This window comes from Ascaphus truei, chromosome 7 (genome assembly GCF_040206685.1).
Source record: "Ascaphus truei isolate aAscTru1 chromosome 7, aAscTru1.hap1, whole genome shotgun sequence".
Classification (NCBI taxonomy): Eukaryota; Metazoa; Chordata; class Amphibia; order Anura; family Ascaphidae; genus Ascaphus; species Ascaphus truei.
The window spans coordinates 3,609,036-3,629,692 of NC_134489.1; the positions used below are offsets into that span (position 1 = coordinate 3,609,036).

General features: G+C 50.8%; 1 protein-coding gene across 1 annotated transcript in view; it reads left to right on the forward strand.

Annotated features, from left to right (window-relative positions):
* The window catches only part of EHD2 (EH domain containing 2), a 78,393-nt gene that overhangs the window by 25,813 nt on the left and 31,923 nt on the right, over positions 1–20,657 (forward strand). Inside the window, exon 3 of the mRNA XM_075606872.1 lies at positions 19,057–19,469. Within this exon, the coding sequence (XP_075462987.1) occupies positions 19,057–19,469 (413 nt within the window). The remainder of the gene's footprint in view (positions 1–19,056; positions 19,470–20,657) is intronic.

Consider the following 20,657-nt stretch of genomic DNA (forward strand, 5'->3'; position numbering starts at 1 on the left):
CGTTTAGGGTGCCCTACGAGGGCATAGCATACACTGTGTTTTATGGCACGGAGGGGGTTAGATGTTATCTGTGCAAGGAGCTGGGGCACACTCGTAGGAGTTGCCTCAAAGGGAACAGAGGACCCATCCCAACTCTTGCACCCGCCCCTCCCTCTGCCAAGACACCCGGTACCGCTGTGCCCACCACAGCGGGGCCCTCAAGGGCCCAGGCCCCTCTTGAGACCGCAGAAGATGTCGCTGTCCCATCCGGAACAGTGACTTCTGCACCTCTCCTTGGAGAGCGGAGGGAAGGAGAGGGGGTCGCCCTGGAGCGGCCAGCCTCTGTTATTACTGTCTCCCCCCAAGAGAAAACACCCTGTGCGCTGCGCCTACCGCAGCGGAGCCCTCGGGGGCTCAGGCCCCCGCTGGGACCACAGGAGATGTCGCTGCCCCATCTCGGACAGTGACGTCTACACCTCTCCCCCAAAGAAAGAGGGAGAGGGAAAAGCCCTCGAAGGCCCAGGCCCCCTCTGGGACCGCAGAAGATGTCACTGCCCCATCTCAAACAGTGACATCTGAACCTCTCCCCAAAGAACAGAGGGAGAGGGAAAAGATCTCGAGGGCCCAGGTCCCCCCTGGGACCACAGAAGATGTCACTGTCCCAACTCAAACAGTGACATCTGAACCTTTCCCCCCCAAAAAGAGGGAGAAGGACAAAGTTACCCCACAACAGTCACCCTCTGTCGCTGTCCCCCCCCAAGAACCCCCTAACCCCATTGTAAGCACCGTACAGGGTGAAGGGGAGTGGGAGGAAACTCCTGCTATGGAGACAGCGGCACCCTCTCCTGGGAAATCAATCCCCAGGAAGAGCAAATTTAAAACCAATAAGAGGGTGATTGAGGAGGTCGAGGAGGGTGAACCATATTACGTTTACCCTCTGAAGTCTCGGAAGCGGAAAGAAAAATCAGTTCTGCACAAGGTGGTCCTGTCCGGCCCACTGGTTGGGATTAACCAGTGTAAGCCGGATCCCACAAATGTACAGCCCCCCCCCCCCTCGAGTTTCTGGAAGAAATGCAGCTGGAAGTACCCGGCGCCTCTGGGGACGTTGGGGAGCCTCCCAACGCCCCTCTCGGTTGGAGAGCGTCCCCTGGAGAATTGTGCTTCGGTGAATTGGACATGCCGAATGCACCTATCTTCAGAGCCAGCCAAGATCCCCCTCCGGCTGTACCGCCTTCGCGTGACGCACATTAAAAGCCCCGGTTTGCGTCACCGGAGGAAGGAGATGGGTTAGGGCTGACCCCCGTGGTTGAGGGGTTGGAGGGTGTTTTGGTGAGCACTTCAGAATACATCTGGAAGTTGTCTGACCTGAACCCTCTTGGTGCAGAGTTTTGGGCAGGCACTTTATTGGGAGTGAATGCTGGGATAGACCCTCCCTATGAGATCCTTGCTAATGAGTGCCCACCCATGGTTGGTGAGAGCCCTCCCGCGGATGGTGGGTGCCCTCCCGCGGATGGTGAGGGCCCTCCCGCGGATGGTGAGAGCCCTCCCGCGGATGTTGGGAGCCCTCCCTTGGATGGTGAGAGCCTTCCCGCGGATGGTGAGAGCCCTCCCGCGGATGGTGAGAGCCCTCCCGCGGATGGTGAGGACCCTCCCGCGGATGGTGGGGGCCCTCCCGCGGATGGTGAGAGCCCTCCCTCGGATGATGAGAGCCCTCCCGCGGATGGTGAGAGCCCTCCCGCGGATGGTGAGAGCCCTCCCGCGGATGGTGAGAGCCCTCCCGCGGATGGTGAGGGCCCTCCCGCGGATGGTGAGGGCCCACCCGCGGATGGTAGGTGCCCTCCCATGGTTGGTGAGTGCCCTCCCGTGGTTGGTGAGTGCCCTCCCGCAGGTGATGCGAACACCAGTGGCATGCCATTCATCTGTATGGCGTTAGAGGAAACTAGTAGGGCACTGTGTGCCTCTGTGGCCCCCGAGGACTCTCGGGAGACCACTGCCAACGCCATACCACCACCAGCTGCCCCTGAACATACTGCCTCGGGGATGGATGTAGAGGCCGTAGTGGACCCCCTCGTGGAAACACCGAAGAGGGGATCCAATCTAAGGCCGAGAAAGGCCCCCGCAGAGAAGAGCGGGAGTCTTAAATTCTTCAGCCAAGAGGAGCCTGGGGAGTTGGGGCTCAGTGGGGAGTCCTCTGGCACCGTGGAATCTGTTGACTCCTTAACCCCCGTTATCCCTGCCCAGGACCTAGATAGTTTCCTGGAGGATACCCTCTGCAGGCACGGAGATACGAAGGTGCGGTTGGCCCTTGAGAGGTGGAAGGATGCCTCATTCATTCTCCACTCTCTCAGAGTATACATTAAGGCTAACCACAAGGCCAAACTTTCTGGGACTATCGAACATGTTCGGGTCCTAAAGTTTAACAAAGTGTTGCGAGAGCACGTAAAGGCTTCTCGGGGTATAGCACCCTAAGCGCCTATGGGAAGTAAAACTCTTTGACTATCAATGGCTTTGAGCATCGGTACGCTAAATGTTAACGGCTGTAAGGACGGGTTTCGAAGGTTCCAGGTTCTCTCCTTTTTACAAAAGGGGAAGTATTCTGTGAATTTCCTGCAGGAAACCCATACCACTCCAGAGGCTGAAGCCAGCTGGCATCTGGAGTGGCGAGGCAAGGTCTTCTTCAGCCACCTCACTCCGTCATCTTGTGGGGTGGTGACCCTGTTCTCTGAGTCCTTTCAACCAGAGCTGCTGCTTGCCAAAGCTGTTATTCCAGGTCGCCTGTTGCATCTCAGGGTCCGGCACGAGGATTACACGTTTAACTTCTTGAACGTGTATGCTCCTGCCAGGGGATCCCTGAGAAGGCAGTTCTTCGTCAGAATAACTGAATACCTGGAGACAGTCGACGCGGACGAACACGTGGTGCTCGGGGGTGTTTTTAACTGCACCCTCGAGGCTCTAAAGGACCGGAGTGGTCCGGAGCCACACCCGGGTTCAGCGTTGGCCTTGCGGGAGGCCATCATCCGCTACTCCTTGGTAGACATCTGGCGAGAACAACATCCTGAGGTATCCACTCAGTTCACCTATGTTAGGGTGATTAGAGGTGAACGGATATCCTGGTCCAGGATCGACAGGTTGTACATTTCCAGCCACAGCCTGTCACGAGCCCAGTCCAGTACCATTAGGCTGGCGCCGTTTTCAGACCACAATTGTGCGTCCGTGACGGTGGCGCTAACACCAACAGTGCCCTCAGCCGCCTATTGGCATTTCAACAATACGTTGTTGGAGGACAAGGGGTTTGCGACGTCGGTCCGAGACTTTTGGATGGCCTGGAGAGGTTGCAGGTCAGACTTTGCCACGTTAGAGCAGTGGTGGGACGTGGGCAAGGTTCATCTGCGCCTCGTATGGCAAGAGCACACGAAAGGTGCCAGCAGGCGGCGTGATGCTGAGATCGAGGCCCTTAGAGAAGAGGTGCTCGATCTCGAAAGGCGGCTGTCTGTGCCAGGAGACCAATACCTGCAGTGTGCGTACGTGGAGAGGAAGTGCGCTCTCCGGGACTTGGAAGATCGGAGAGCTCGGGGGGCGTATGGGCGTATGGGCGTATGGGCGTATGTGCGATCTCGCATCTGCTTCCTTCGGGAGATGGGTCGCGGATCGCGCCTCTTCTACGCGCTGGAGAAAAAGAGGGGAAACCGTAAACACATCACCTGCTTGCTAGCGGAGGACGGTACCCCTCTGACTGACCCGGTGAGCATCCGGGACAGAACCCGGAGGTTTTACACAGATCTTTTCTCTCCGGAGTCCATCCAGCTGGATGCATGCAGGGAATTATGGGAGGGGCTTCCCGCGGTCGGTGAGGGTGAAAGAGAGCGGCTTGAGTTACCCTTGACTCTGGCCGAGCTCTCTGGGGCCCTAAGTCTCATGTCCCGCGGAAAAACGCCAGGGCTGGACGGGCTGACTGTGGAGTTCTTCCAGTTTTTTATGGGAGATGCTGGGACCTGATTTCACCTAGGTCCTAGCCGAAGCCTTGGAGACCGGTGAGATGCCCCTTTCATGTCGGCGGGCGGTACTGTCTCTGCTGCCGAAGAAGGGGGATCTCCGCCAGATTTCCAACTGGCGACCGGTTTCACTGCTCAGCACGGACTACAAGATCGTGGCCAAAGCGCTTTCACTGAGGCTCAAGTCTGTGCTGGCAGAGGTGATTCACCCCGACCAGTCCTATACTGTCCCGGGCCGAAGCATTCATGACAACATTTTTCTGGTCCGGGACCTGCTACATCACGCGCAGAGGACTGGTCTGTCACTCGCCTTCCTTTCCCTAGATTAGGAAAAGGCATTTGACAGGGTGGATCACCGTTATCTCATGCAGACCCTGCGGGCGTTTGGCTTTGGCCCACAATTTGTGGGCTTTCTCCGGATGCTGTACGCCTCTGCAGAGTGTCTGGTTAAAATTAATTGGTCCCTGACAGCACCTTTTGTGTTTGGTCGGGGAGTACGTCAGGGGTGTCCCCTGTCTGGGCAACTGTACGCGCTGGCCATCGAGCCTTTCCTCTGCCTACTGAGGAGGAGGCTCACCGGGCTGGTGCTGCGGGAACCCAGCATGCGGGTAGTCCTGTCGGCTTATGCCGATGACGTGCTTCTCGTGGCCCAGGACCTAGTTGATCTAGAGTGCCAAGAGGTCTACACCGCGGCCTCTTCTGCTCGGATCAACTGGTCCAAGTGCTCCGGCATTTTGGTGGGTCCCTTACAGGTAGACTCTTTGCCCCCCACGTTTCGTAATATCTCGTGGGAGAGCGATACTCTCAAATATCTGGGAGTCTACCTGTCTGCTGCGGAGGACCCAGCCCCAGAAAACTTCAGTGATCTTGAAGAACGAGTCATTGCTCGTCTGGGGTCATGGGTATATCTGTCGAGAATGCTTTCCCTTAGGGGAAGAACCCTGGTGATCAACCAGCTGGTGGCCAGTCAGCTTTGGCACCGGCTGATAGCCATGGGTCCACCCCCTGAATTTATCAACAAGATCCAGAGGAGATTGATGGATTTCCTCTGGATGGGGAAGCATTGGGTCTCTGCGGGAGTTGCGTGTCTCCCTTTGGAGGAGGGTGGACAGGGAGTGGTGTGTGTCTGCTCCCAGTAACACACTTTCCGCCTCCAATACCTGCAGAGATACCTATTCGCAGATCCGTCTCCGCAGTGGTGCCAGCTGGCGACCAGTTTCTTTCGCCAGTTGCGCAATCTGAGGTATGACCGGCAACTGTTTATCATCAGGCCCGAGGGTTTAGGTAGAAACCTCTCGGAGCCGCCGGCATACTACCGGGACCTGATAAAGACCTGGAAACTGGTCTCCGTGACCAGGAAGGAACAGGCGGCGGAGGTTGGTTTCCTCGCCGAGCCCCTGTTGTATAATCAGGCAGTAGGGGCTCGGATGTTGGATTCACCCTCTATTTGCCGCCGGCTAATCCTGGCGCAGTTGACCAGAGTCGGGGATCTCCTAGACTTTGAGCGGCGAGACTGGGTAAGCGCAGAGGTGCTTGCGCCCCGTATGGGTATGCTTACTGCCCGTGTTCCTCGTCGTTTGATCCGGGAGATTAAAGATGCCATCCACCCCGACTCACGCACCTTCATCGAGGGGGTATTGCAGACCGGAGAGCCTTGTCAACCTATCAACTTCAGCTCTCCGGATCTTTGCGTGGAACCCAAAAGACGGCAACCCCCTCGGGCTCCTCTCTCCCCCAACCTCAGCAGGTTGTGGGATATGTCCCCGGCGTGTTTCCGCGGCATGCCGAGGAAAGTCCTATATTCTCTGGTGCTCCATATAGTGCACTACCTCGCCCTTGTCACCCGCCCGGATACCATCTGGAGGCGGGTATTTCTTGGGAACGAGGGCGAAAGACCCCGGTGGAGGGAAATCTATTCAGCTTTGGTTCCCCGTCCCACCGGGGATTTGAGTTGGAGGGTCCTCCACGGAGCGCTGAGCACAGGAGAGTATTTGGCACACTTCACGGACTCCCCCGCCGCCTGTCCCTTCTGTGGCGAGCGGGAGTCCGTATTCCACATTTATCTAAGTTGCGCCAGACTGCAGCCCCTCTTATCCACCTTGAGGAGCCTTCTTCTGCAGTTCTGGCTAAATTTTTCCCGTCATCTTTTTATTTTTGGGTGCCCAGTGTCCCGAGACAATAAGCCTAGGGATCTCCTAGTCAACCTGCTCCTGGCAGTGGCTAAGCTAGCCATTTACAAGACCAGGAAGCAGTGTTTGGAGAGGGGGGTCCCAACGAACATTGTGGCAGTGTTCCGGGCGCTGTTGCACTCCCATATCCGGGCAGAGTTCACGTACGCCGAGTCCACTGGGACGGTTTCGGAGTTTGCCTCCCAGTGGGCGTTAGGCGGGGTGCTCTGCTCGGTGTCCCGCATCATGGGTAATTTTGAGTTAACCCTTCTTTTTTAAGTGCACTTTTCATAGTGCACTTGTTGGTTCCCTTTATATTTTTGTTTGACTGGTTTTTCTTTGTTCTACTTGGCAACAAGTAGAATTGCTGTTCAAAGCCGGCCAATCAGTTTTAAACCAGATCAAAATAGACCTGCTTCACACTCAGTGCTTCTCCTTCCATTCAGAAGCGTGTGTACAGAGCTCCCAGGCATTTGGTAAGGAATCAGCTTTATTCTTTCTTTATTTGGTATATTTTGGTGTGGATCTGTGGGGCAGTATACTGTGAGTATACTGGGAGTTTTAAAGAGGGTTTTGGGTGTTTTTTCAGGTTTAAAAAAACATTTTTGGTTTTCACCCAGGGGCTGCAGTGTTTTAACCCAGCATAGCTGCAGTTTAGCTGGCTGGAAAACTGCAGTCTCACCCCTCTCTCCTCCCTCACTACTGGAGGTTTTTACTGGTTGTTTAAACTTCCAATTTCACTCTTTTGTTTTTCTTAAGCCTGATTCCTTTTCTCACTTGCTATTGAGAGCTCTGTGTCTTTTCTATAAAGACTTGTAAAATTGTGGTGTTTGCTTATTACAACAGAGAGAGAGTAACTAATAAGGGAAACAGATTTAAAACTGCAGCAGGTTTTTAAAAGCTGCTGTGTTTTCCCCTTGCAGAGAGATCTCTTCTTAAAGGGACAGTTACTCTCAATACCTCTCTCCAAAAGCAATACCATCCCCTGATTTAGAGGCCTATTTATTATCATGCCTGGAAAGGGGAATAGGACAAGTGCGGCAACGGGGGCGACGCCCGGATACAGAACACCAAAAACTGTGGCCCCTAGGAGCAACACTCTTAGTCACAGCCCTAGGCCTGGTCCTTCCAGTGCCCTGGCCACGCCTCCCCCAGCACCTGTTAGCAGTGTAACCCCTGCAGTCCCAGTTCCAACATGGGAGCATGTGGCAGTTGCAGGCGTTGACCCCAGCGACAACAATGCTGGGGCCACGCCCTGTCTGAGCAGGAAGCTTGGGGTGAGGTGCCCAATGTCACCTGGCCTTAACATGGAGATCTATGTGAGGGCTGTGGCTGATGTGGTGGGTCCCTCTGCTGTGGTGGCGGCCAGCAAAATGTATGGGAGGGGCGTTTTCTTCCTCCGTACGCTGGCTGCCACTCACACCCTGGTGCAGAAAGGCATCAGTGTAGGGGGGAAAAAGAAAAAATGTGCACAAGCGCTAAAGACTAAAACACCAGTGTGACAATTGCAAAATATATATATAAAGGCTGCCTAGTAATACTGTCAGTACTGACAGAGAAAGTGAAAGTGAAAACAAAGAAAAACCTGGCGCCAAAAGTTCATTGGATAATCCTGTACTCCTCAGGGGATCAGCACACTTGCTTGACAGGCCATATAGGGGAAAAAACACAAACAGACACAGATCATAGTGCAACACTGTAGGGTTAAAACAGGTCTACACTAATACACACACTGCACATATAACATAGAGACTCCTAGTGACTATAAAAACTATTTATTAAATAAAAAGAACTATGCCATAAAATGGTTTGGACAAATGAGAACACCGCTGGTCATCCAGATATGAAAAATCAGAGCCCTACTTACAAGCAGCAAGGCAAATACAGGCAATGCAACAAAGAGTCTTCCGGCTGCTGCTGATGTCTTTGCAGAGATGTGATTCCTGCTGCACCGTGACTCTCGTGCTGACTCTCCCTCCAGGGGTTAACAGGAACAGTGGCAGTGTTGGAGGCCTGCTTGTGGGGCTCACAGCTCTCCTCCACGTGAGGCTGCTCTCCTCACTTCCTCCTCCGGTTACACAGGCTGTCTCAGCGTGCCTGCACGCGAGTGTGCACGTGCCCTTAAAGGGACAGTACAAACGTCCTGTATGCCAAGAACTAACGGCTGCAATGGGGCTCAAATGTGACCAAGTGTCCCAAAAAGTCCAATACCAAGCTCAAAGTGACTGTGTCACCTGCCCTATGCGTTTCGTGGATGTTACTCCACTTCCTCAGGGGCTACCTCTAGTGTAGGGGGGAAATACATCCCTATAGAACCCATGGAGGGGTTAGGCACAAAGGTCATTCTGTCAAATGTGCCCCCCTTCATCCCAGATTGCCTCATGAAGCCATACCTGCAAGCCCTAAAATAAATTATCTTTGGGCTGCAGAGATAGGGCGCTGAGGCATGTACTCTCATTTAGGCGGCAGGTACAACTGCTGCTGCCAGGGAGCACTGAATCTGTGGAGGGTTCGTTTAGGGTGCCTTACGAGGGCATAGCATATACTGTGTTTTATGGCACGGCGGGGGTTAGATGTTATCTGTGCAAGGAGCTGGGGCACACTCGTAGGAGTTGCCTCAAAGGGAACAGAGGACCCATCCCAACTCCTGCACCCGCCCCTCCCTCTGCCAAGACACCCGGTACCGCTGTGCCCACCACAGCGGGGCCCTCAAGGGCCCAGGCCCCTCCTGAGACTGCAGGAGATGTCGCTGTCCCATCCGGAACAGTGACTTCTGCACCTCTCCTTGGAGAGCGGAGGGAAGGAGAGGGGGTCGCTCTGGAGCGGCCACCCTCTGTTATTACTGTCTCCCCCCAAGAGAAAACACCCTGTGCCGCTGCGCCCACTGCAGCCACGCCCTCAGGGGCCCAGGCCCCCGCTGGGACCACAGGAGATGTCACTGCCCCATCTCGTACAGTGACGTCTATACCTCTCCCCCAAAGAAAGAGGGAGAGGGAAAAGCCCTCGAAGGCCCAGGCCCCCTCTGGGACCGCAGAAGATGTCACTGCCCCATCTCAAACAGTGACATCTGAACCTCTCCCCAAAGAACAGAGGGAGAAGGAAAAGATCTCGAGGGCCCAGGTCCCCCCTGGGACCACAGAAGATGTCACTGTCCCAACTCAAACAGTGACATCTGAACCTCTCCCCCCAAAAAAGAGGGAGAAGGACAAAGTTACCCCACAACAGTCACCCTCTGTCGCTGTCCCCCCCCAAGAACCCCCTAACCCCATTGTAAGCACCGTACAGGGTGAAGGGGAGCGGGAGGAAACTCCTGCTATGGAGACAGCGGCACCCTCTCCTGGGAAATCAATCCCCAGGAAGAGCAAATTTAAAACCAATAAGAGGGTGATTGAGGAGGTCGAGGAGGGTGAACCATATTACGTTTACCCTCTGAAGTCTCGGAAGCGGAAAGAAAAATCAGTTCTGCACAAGGTGGTCCTGTCCGGCCCACTGGTTGGGATTAACCAGTGTAAGCCGGATCCCACAAATGTACAGCCCCCCCCCCCCCCCCTCGAGTTTCTGGAAGAAATGCAGCTGGAAGTACCCGGCGCCTCTGGGGACGTTGGGGAGCCTCCCAACGCCCCTTTCGGTTGGAGAGCGTCCCCTGGAGAATTGTGCTTCGGTGAATTGGACATGCCGAATGCACCTATCTTCAGAGCCAGCCAAGATCCCCCTCCGGCTGTACCGCCTTCGCGTGACGCACATAAAAAGCCCCGGTTTGCGTCACCGGAGGAAGGAGATGGGTTAGGGCTGACCCCCGTGGTTGAGGGGTTGGAAGGTGTTTTGGTGAGCACTTCAGAATACATCTGGAAGTTGTCTGACCTGAACCCTCTTGGTGCAGAGTTTTGGGCAGGCACTTTATTGGGATTGAATGCTGGGATAGACCCTCCCTATGAGATCCTTGCTAATGAGTGCCCCCCCATGGTTGGTGAGAGCCCTCCCGCAGATGGTGGGTGCCCTCCCGTGGATGGTGAGGGCCCTCCCGCAGATGATGAGAGCCCTCCCTCGGATGGTGAGAGCCCTCCCGCGGATGGTGAGAGCCCTCCCGCAGATGTTGGGAGCCCTCCCTTGGATGGTGAGAGCCTTCCCGCGGATGGTGAGAGCCCTCCCGCGGATGGTGAGGGCCCTCCCGCGGATGGTGAGGGCCCTCCCGCGAATGGTGGAGGCCCTCCCGCGGATGGTGAGAGCCCTCCCTCGGATGATGAGAGCCCTCCCGCGGATGGTGAGAGCCCTCCCGTGGATGGTGAGAGCCCTCCCGCGGATGGTGAGAGCCCTCCCGCGGATGGTGAGGGCCCTCCCGCGGATGGTGAGGGCCCTCCCGCGGATGGTAGGTGCCCTTCCATGGTTGGTGAGTGCCCTCCCGTGGTTGGTGAGTGCCCTCCCGCAGGTGATGCGAACACCAGTGGCATGCCATTCATCTGTATGGCGTTAGAGGAAACTAGTAGGGCACTGTGTGCCTCTGTGGCCCCCGAGGACTCTCGGGGGACCACTGCCTCCGCCATACCGCCACCAGCTGCCCCTGAACATACTGCCTCGGGGATGGATGTAGAGGCCGTAGTGGACCCCCTCGTGGAAACACCGAAGAGGGGATCCAATCTAAGGCCGAGAAAGGCCCCCGCAGAGAAGAGCGGGAGTCTTAAATTCTTCAGCCAAGAGGAGCCTGGGGAGTTGGGGCTCAGTGGGTGTCACTAACCAAAATATAAAAAAAAGTGTCATAAAATATCTAATGGTGAATGTAAAACAAACAAATGTTACCATATACTGTATAGTGCAAATAATCTTATTAAAGAACAGTGTATACCTCCAGCCACAGCTGCTTGTGGTGTCCATGCTCCAGTTAGAACCTCACATTGTCAGCGTGGAGAAGAGAGGCTATTACAGCTTTGGAGACCTGCACATGCAGATTTCCCAAATGATCACTGTTTGGGGATACTCCCTTCATCTGAGACTTAGTGTGTGTGTGTGTGTGTGTGTGTGTGTGTGTGTGTGTGTGTGTGTGTGTGTGTGTGTGTGTGTGTGTGTGTGTGTGTGTGTGTGTGTGTGTGTGTGTGTGTGTGTGTGTGTGTGTGTGTGTGTGTGTGTTCCTCTCAGCAAATCCTGGAAGTTTGCCAAAAACAATCACGCTATAACAGGGATGAGCTGTACATAGTTCCATTTAGTGAGCATGGTTATACATTATATATAAATACATTGCATGAACAGTTAAAGATAATACATCTTATAGGCGTATGTAACAGTTACAGACCAGATTAAAATGAGAGACTGCTTTAGTTTTGAAAGAACTTATACTGGTGGTGGCTGTGAGAGTCTCCGGTTGATTGTTCCAGTTGTGAGGTGCACGGTAAGAGAAGGAGGAGCGGCTGGATACTTTGTTGAGCCTTTCCTCGGGAGTTGGAGTTGATTCCAGGTGTAGCATTTGCATTTGGAAGCTGTTGCTGTGAACCCACAACATGCGGTCAAAGGAGCTCTCAATGCAAGTGAAACAGGGCATCCTTAGGCTGAAAAAAAAAAGAAAATCCATCAGAAAGATAGCAGGAACATTAGGAGTGGCCAAATCACCAGTATGGTACATTCTGAGAAAAAAAGAACGCACTGGTGAGCTCTGCAACACAAAAAGGCCCAGACGTCCACGGAAGACAACAGTGGTGGATGATCGTAGGATCCTTTCCATGGTAAAGAAAAACCCATTCACAACATCCAGCCAAGTGAAGAACACTCTCCAGGAGGTAGGCATATCATTATCCAAGTCTACCATAAAGAGAAGACTTCACGAGAGCAAATACAGAGGGTTCATCACAAGGTGCAAACCATTCATAAGCCGCAAGAATAGAAAGGCCAGATTAGACTTTGTCAAACAATATCTAAAAAAGCCAGCCCAGTTCTGGAACAGCATTCTTTGGACAGATGAAACTAAGATCAACCTGTACCAGAATGATGGGAAGAAAAAAGTATGGACAAGGCTTGGAACGGCTCCGAAGCATACCACATCATCTGTTAAACACGGTGGAGGCCGTGTGATGGCATGGGCATGCATGGCTTACAATGGCACTGGGTCACTAGTGTTTATTGATGATGTGACAGAAGACAGAAGCAGCCAGATGAATTCTGAAGTGTATAGGGATATATTGCCTGCTCAGAATCAGCCAAATTCAGCGAAGTTGATTGGACGGCGTTTCACTTTACAGATGGACAATGACCCAAAACATACTGCGAAAGCAACCCAGGAGTTTTTTAAGGCAAAGAAGTGAAATATTCTGCAATGGCCGAGTCAATCACCTGATCTCAACCCGATCGAGCATGCATTTCACTTGCTGATGACAAAACTTAAGACAGAAAGACCCACGAACAAACAACAACAGAAGACAGCTGCAGTAAAGGCCTGGCAAAGCATCACAAAGGAGGAAACCCAGCGTTTGGTGATGTCCATGCGATCCACACTTCAAGCAGTCATTGCCTGCAAAGGATTCTCGCCAAAGTATTAAAAATGAACATTTTATTTATGATTGTGTTAATTTGCCCAATTACATTTGAGCCCCTGAAATAAGGGGACTGTGTATGAAAATGGTTGCAATTCCTAAACGTTTCATACGATATTTTTGTTCAACCCCTTGAATTAAAGCTGAAATTCTGCACTTCTATTGCAGCTCGGTTGTTTCATTTGAAATCCATTGTGGTGGCGTACAGAGCTAAAATTATGAAAATTGTGTCAGTGTCTAATTATTTCCGAACCTAACTGTATGCCAAAAAACTTCCCACCACCAAATACTGTACATACAAAAAAATCCCCACCCCCCAAATATATACAACCTCCCCCACCCCCCCAAATGCATACAAAAAACCCACCTACCCAATACATATAAAAAAACAATACATATAACGCCCCATACATATATAAATACACATAAATATAACAATACATATTAAAAAAAACAATACATATAAAACCCACCTAAATACATATAAAAAATCCCAATGCATTTTAAAAAAATTCCCCAAATGCTTCTAAAAAAAAGACCCCAATACATCTAAGAAAAGAGCCCAATCCATTAAAAAAAAATATATATATATTCTGAGGCCAGAGTCACGTGTGGTATGAATAGCCCAGATAGCTTCAACTCATTCCTGTTACAAGCACAACAAGTACTTTTTTATTTTCTTCACTTTATTGGGGAAAGCATAGATTCACAAAGGCACTTGTGGAAGATGGTGTTGTGAGAGAATGTCTCTATAGTGAGTGTGCTTGATAGTAGGGAAAGGTGAAAAGGATGAGGCCTTGCCAGTAGAGGGGTAACAGAAACGTAATCACTCAGCCAATGTTGGAAGTAAAAGGAAGTGTGAGGGAACCTGGGTAGCAAGAATAGTCTGGGAACAGACCATCTGTCAGCAAGGCAGGGGGGAGAGCAGACTAGCCCATTCTGAGAGAAATCTCAGAGGTTGCTATAGCAACTCACTGGCTACCTCCACACAGGCAGAAAGGGCAACATATTGATACATCACACAGGCACGGTGTGTGTATGTGGAACAAATGCATGCAGTTGAACTTAAGGAGCTGACAAGCAGAAGGGGGGTCAGGCAGAAATGTGATTCTTGTTCCATGATAAAATAAAACAATACATATAAAAAAACAACCCTCCCCAATACATATAAAAATTCCCTAACGCATATAAAAATACCCCCAAGCCCCCAAATACATATAAAAATACCCCCAACCCCCAAAAACATATAAAAATACCCCCAAGCCCCCAAATACATATAAAAATACCCCCAACCCCCAAATACATATAAAAATACCCCCAAACCCCCAAATACATATAAAAATACCCCCAACCCCCAAATACATATAAAAATACAAATGAAATAAAAGCTTTATTTGTATGAGTTCCTCTGTCCGTGGGCGTGTATGCACCCCCCCAGTGTATTAATATTATAAGTTTGGCAAAATACTGTGAACTAGACCGTGCTAATCTACGTGAACGTAAGTAATAATACTAACACTAATAATAGTCACGGATAATACTACAAATAGTAATAATATTATATATTTAATATACTTGTATAAATCAGGTACTAATACATAGTTACATAGTAATAAAAGTAATGGTTATATAAATACAACGGGTCATTTGTAATAATAAGAGCCAGTTCCCCACTCCATAATAATAATAATAATAATAATAATAATAATAATAATAATAAATGTGTCGTCGCCCCCTCCTGTCTCCTTCCCTCTTTCCCCAACCAACTCCCTTCTCTCCTAGTTCCTTTGCTTTGTACCCTTAATTTCCCATTTCCTCCCCTCACCTCCTGTAGGATCCCTCTCCCCTCTCACCAAATCCTGTAGGGTCCCTCACCCCCCTCACCAACTCCTGTAGGGTCCCTCACCCCCCTCACCAACTCCTGTAGGGTCCTTTCCTCTCCCCTCACCAACTCCTGTAGGGTCCCTCACCCCTCTCACCAACTCCTGTAGGGTCCCTTCCCCTCCCCTCACCAACTCCTGTAGGGTCCCTCCGTCCACCCTCACCAACTCCTGCAGGGCCCCTCTTCCCCCTCACCAACTCCTGTAGGGTCCCTCCGTCAACCCTCACCAACTCCTGCAGTGTCCCTCTTCCCCCTCACCAACTCCTGTAGGGCCACTCTTCCCCCTCACCAACTCATGTAGGGCCCTCTCCCTCCTCACCAACTCCAGTAAGTCCCCTCTTCCCCCTCACCAACTCCTGTAGGGCCCCTCTCCCCCCTCACCAACTCCTGTTGGGTCCCTCTCCACCCTCACCAACTCCTGTAGGGTGCCTCTCCCCCTCACCAACTCCTGTAGGGCCCCTCACCCCCCTCACCAACTCCTGTAGGGCCCTATCCCTCCTCACCAACTCCTGCAGTGCCCCTTTCCGCCCTCACCAACTCCTGTAGTGTCCTCACCAACTCCTGTAGGGTCCCTCCCTCTCACCATCTCCTCCTGTAGGGTCCCTCCCTCTCACCATCTCCTCCTGTAGGGACCCTCCTCCCCCTCACCTCCTCCTGCTCTCCTCCTCCAGCATAGACAGCCTCTTCCCGCCACGATCTCCGTAACTATGGCGATGGAGCTGCTTTGAGGCTTCCACCACCCACACACTGCTGTAGCCCGAGTCCCGCACAGGGCGCGTGGTAAGGAGGTGCGCGCGGTTCTCATGGGTCAACGTGCTACAAGCGTGCTCGAAACGCTTGGCTGGCGGCCATTTTTTTTCTCCAGAGTTTCTATTTCCTGACTCACCGGGCCCGGGATGCAGGGAGAGGGGGGATGTGTGTGTGGGATGTGCAGGGAGAGGGGGGATGTGTGTGTGGGATGTGCAGGTAGAGGTGTGTGTGTGTGTTTGTGATTGTGTGTCTGTCAAGTGAAACACACTATATTAACAACTTTAAAATAGTAAATTCTCCCGTAATTTAAAGTAAAAGTAAAGTAAATTCAGCATACAAACAGAAATTACACCTGCTCTCCGTTTCAGCCTTCGCCCTTGTTCTTGGCTCCGCCCCTCTGCCTTCCCCCTTGCCTGACGTCACTCCCCTTGTAGCCAGAGACGTCTCCAAAACAGATGACAACTTTCGCGACGGCTACAGAGACCGGTGACGTTAGCCGTAGCTGTAGCCGGCACTAGATGCGCTTATAGTGCCGGTGACAGCGACGCGACGTCGCGTCAAAACAAATGCATTGCCGCCCTCGCATGCACTTATAGTAAGCGCGGCGTGACGGCTTGGTCGCGATCGCTGGAAGTCATCTTAATTTTATTTTTCCAGCGACCGCAGCCTGACGTCGCCATCACTATAAGCGCAGCCTAATGCCTGTTCTGCTTTTCTCATTAGCCTCCCCTCCACACCCTCGGAACAATAGGAATTTGCATCTTGATGGTGTCTTCCGTTGAGATAATAATTAACAGAGAGTCTGACAGCCGCCCCCAATACTTCCCTCTTGTCCAGTAAATCACTCCCCGCTCAGAGCTGGGATTTACATTAAACTGGGAGCTACCGGGCCCTTTCAAGGTAAATGTTACACAATAACAACTCAATAGCAGCAGCAGAACTTGCCTATATGATAACACAATGCTAATATGTTATGTTAAATAATACCTCTTCAAAGTCAGCTCAATTCCTTCTAGTAACACAACTAAACACAATATCCCCTATACACAATTTCACATTGTGTTTTCTTGTGGTTGCCAGCACAAACATAAGTTGGTGATAGCTATGTTTATAACACAACAGATGTGTGGTTGTGTCTGGTGGCCCAAATAAGCACACACATACTACATTGTTCCATGTTATTCTTCCCCATTCTGAGTATTTTACATAAGTCACAGCTAAAAAAAAAAAGCTTCCATAAAGGTTTGTGTTTTCCATCTCTGTATATTAACCGCTGTAAAACTGCTGTGCACTTTTAACCAGCTAAACCTCATCTCCCCAGAACATTCCAGCTGCAAAACTTGCAGCTAATGCCCACAACCCCCTTTCAAATAATAATAGTTCTTGTTCGCTGATAGTTTTATGCAGTGCTTTACAGAGACATTTTGCCCTGTAGAGATTACAATCTTATGGGTATTTTTTGGTGCATGAGGCACAGGGAGATAAAGTGACTTGCCCAAGGTCACAAGGAGCTGACACTGGGAATTGAACCAGGTTCCCCTGCTTCAAACTCAGAGCCATTCCTTCTCCCAAATAAAGAGTACTAAGAGTCCTACTATTGGCTATCACTGTTGGTTATGAGCGGAACCAGCATTTCAGGCATGAAGATGCTGTGCACATTTTTAATTCCCATAGTAGAAGAAGCTGTGGGAGGCGGAAGTTCTGCAGAGATACTTTGAGGAAAATGGAATGCTGTACAAAGGTACCGAGTGTGGGATTGATCACAGGGAGCGGTTCCTCAATCTCGCTCCCTGGCACTGCATGGTATCTCCTGACACCCCCACATACCCACACCTCAACGATCACTGACTGGAATTCCTGGGGCAGGATGTGTGCTACAGTATAACTGGCCTAGCTTTGCTCAAAACAGTCATTTTCATTCTCAGACACAACTCAAAACAGCGTCTTGTGTTCAGGTGGAAAAATGATACGGTATCTGTTTACTGAAAATCACTATGGTTTTCTTTATAATGATATTGAGTATCTCTGTACACTTCTAGAAGAAAAGGACATTGACATGAGACAGTTATTGAAGCAGAGGGTGCTACAGGGTTTTTATGCAGTAACACATTGATGTGTTTGTGTAGGATTTACAGACTACAGAACTGTGCATAGGGAAATATGAATGTGTTGTAGGGCAGGAGTGAAGTGCAGTGACAGGTGTGTGTGGCGATCATTGATAGTATAAAATTGTGTAGCCGGGCAGGATGGAGATGCAGTTACCAAGATGTCGCAGGGTTGGCCATAGCCTTGGCGGGGCCCAATGTGGCCTGCTGGCAGTAGAAGTATGTGAGGGTACTTACCTGCCGGGCAATTCCTTGAAGTGTGGCCCTCCTCCTGCAGCGTAGTGGCGTCATGACGTCACAACAGGATGTGATATCCCGTTGTCATGGCAACGCATCACCGTGTGATGTGGCATTATTTGGCATCGGGTTGCCATGACAACGCTATGCTGCATGAGGAGGGGCGCTCTAGAGAAGGTAAGCCCTGCCTCTCACACACCCCTCTTTCTCACCTTGGGGTGAGAAGCAGTCCTGCACCGGTCCAGGGACCCCGTGCTTCCTCCCTCCAGTCAGGCGGAAGTTGGATCCCGGTGCCAATAGGAGGAGGGAGCGAGGGGTCTACCGAAGGGGTGGTGTCCAAGGCAATCGCCTTGCCCTAAGGCAGGCCCTGTTTTAATTGTTGGGAGTGGGTGATAAGGTAGCATGGGTGTAGCAGAGGAGGCATAAGGTGGAGTTATGTGTTGGGGTAAATAAAAGAAAGGATTGGGTGCAGTTACAGAGCTGTGTGTTTGGGGTCAGTGATAAGGTAGTAGGGGTGTAGCAGAGATGGGGTGGGGTACAATGACAGAACTATGTGTGTGGGCTCCACTTCTCTCTCTCTCTCTCACCCCTGCTTCTCCCCTCTGCCTCTTTCATATGTTCCCCAGGCTTCCCCTCCTTCTGAACTTTGAGGCTGACGCAGTTCCAAAACTCCAAAAAAGGCAACTGTATGAATTTGTTGGAACGTTTGATCCATTGGGGGGGAGAGGTGGGGGCATTACATTGTTGCTGCCAAAGGAAAAAAAACTGGAGTAGGAATGGAATCATATCCCAGCTGTGAAAAGTGATTTTCTTTCCCTACAATTAACAATGACCCACTTGCTTATCTCTCCCAGCCAGAGGCTACAGTCATGCCAGGGGCGTTTCCAGGGCAAGGGATGGAGGGATGGGTGATTGTTAAGTGCTGATTGAGCAACTTGTATTCAGGACGGAGAAATAAACTCAGAATAGGGAGATTCATCTTTGTACATGGTTTCTATCAAAAGCTCTATGCTCCAGTCCCATACATGGCTATCTGAAAAAAAAATTCTTAATAAATTGCCTTTATTTTTTTTTAGATCTTATAGTAATCCTGTCTTTTATGGTCAAATCCTCCAGCAACTTTCAATTTCAGTGGAATATCATGTGAAATCCTAGTTTGCATTGTCATCAATTAACTATTTCTCTCTAATTTTCTTCTTCTTTCGCTGCATCTTAATCTTTTTATACTTCATCTAATTGTTTTCTCTCTTTTTCGTCTCTTTCTTCCATTCTCCTCTGTTCTCTTCTTTCCTTCCACTTTCCCTCTCCCTCCTCTCTCTGCATGTACCACCACATTTCTTTGGTGCTATTTGTGCTAACCACCTTGTGTAGTAGTTCCAAGAGAATGAAACATGTAATTCCTCTCTATCTCTCCCTCTTGTCCTTTAGGCTATGACTTCCCTGCAGTCCTGCAGTGGTTTGCTGAGCGGGTGGACCGTATCATCCTCCTCTTCGACGCCCACAAGTTGGAGATCTCAGACGAGTTCTCCGAGGCAATCCTAGCCCTGAAGGGCAATGAAGACAAAATCCGTGTGGTCCTGAACAAGGCTGACATGGTGGAGACCCAGCAGCTGATGCGAGTCTACGGTGCCCTCATGTGGTCGTTGGGCAAAGTGTTCAACACACCTGAGGTGCTAAGGGTCTACATTGGCTCCTTCTGGTCAGAGCCTCTCCTGATCTCCAACAACAGACACCTTTTTGAGCTGGAAGAACAGGACCTGTTCCAGGACATCCAGAACCTGCCCAGGAACGCTGCCCTGCGAAAGCTTAACGACCTTGTCAAGAGGTCTCGACTTGTTAGGGTAAGCAACTCTCATTTCCACTTCCTGGCTTATAGGGTCAGTCCCTCTTAGGACCAAAGTATACTAATGGCAGTGACATGTTTAAAGCAGCAGTCCCTCCTTGGATCAAAATGTACTAATGGCAATGACATGTTTAAGTGGTCAGTAAACTCTTAGGAACCAAGTGTACTCCTGGCAGTGACATGTGGGTGATTGATGTCTTTTGTACAACAATGGGACACTATAAGTATTTCTAAATTCATTTGTAAAATTAGTTTGTAAACACGGTGAGCTGAGACTTGGCAGGGGTGTGATGTCCTCTGGCTGCTCCATTTTGTCTGATGTCACTGTTTGTTCAACATGAGTTTGCACAGGCAAAGCCCCCCTCACTCCTTCCCCTTATCTTTATTGGTTCACTGATGAGGACAGGGTGGTATAAGGCTAAAGACCTCTTCCACTGAAGGGGTTGAAGAATGCAGTGAGTAGTAGATACACAGACCCCGGACAGTGTGTGAGTACATAAACACACACACACACACACATCATGTGTTCCATTGCACATGGCAGGGAGCAGTCCAGAGGATATGCACATCAAAGCGTCTCATTATGAGGCTGTTTAATCTACTCTCCCACAGAGACACAGGATGTTATTAATTCACAGCTTCCTCTGCTTTTTGGTCTTTACAGCAGTTCTAGTGCTGCATCTCAATCCTGCTCTGCGGAACTTTTTGCTATTTACACACAGCTCCTTCACTGCACCTCAATCCTGCCATAAACGCTACTATTCACACACAGCTGCCTTAGCATCTCAATCCTGCTCTGCAGAATTTTCTGTTTTTCACACACAGCTGTCACTACACCTTAATCCTGCTTTGCAGAACTCCCTGCTATTTACTCATACCTCCTTCACCGCACCTCAATCCTGCCATGAACGTTGCTATTCACACAGCTCTGTCACTGTACCTCCATCCTTCCATGCACAACTGTCTACTCTTTACATACAGCTCTGTCACTGCACCCCAATTCTGCCATGCAGAACTGTACTATTCTTGTACAAACTTAATCTACGTACAGCTCTGTCACTCACTGCATCTGAGTCCTGCCAGAACTCTCTGATATTCTTAAACAGATCTACTGTACTACACACAGCTGTCACTGAACCTCAGCCTTGCTCTGTGGTCTCTGAGACAGTATTATTAGAGCGGAAAG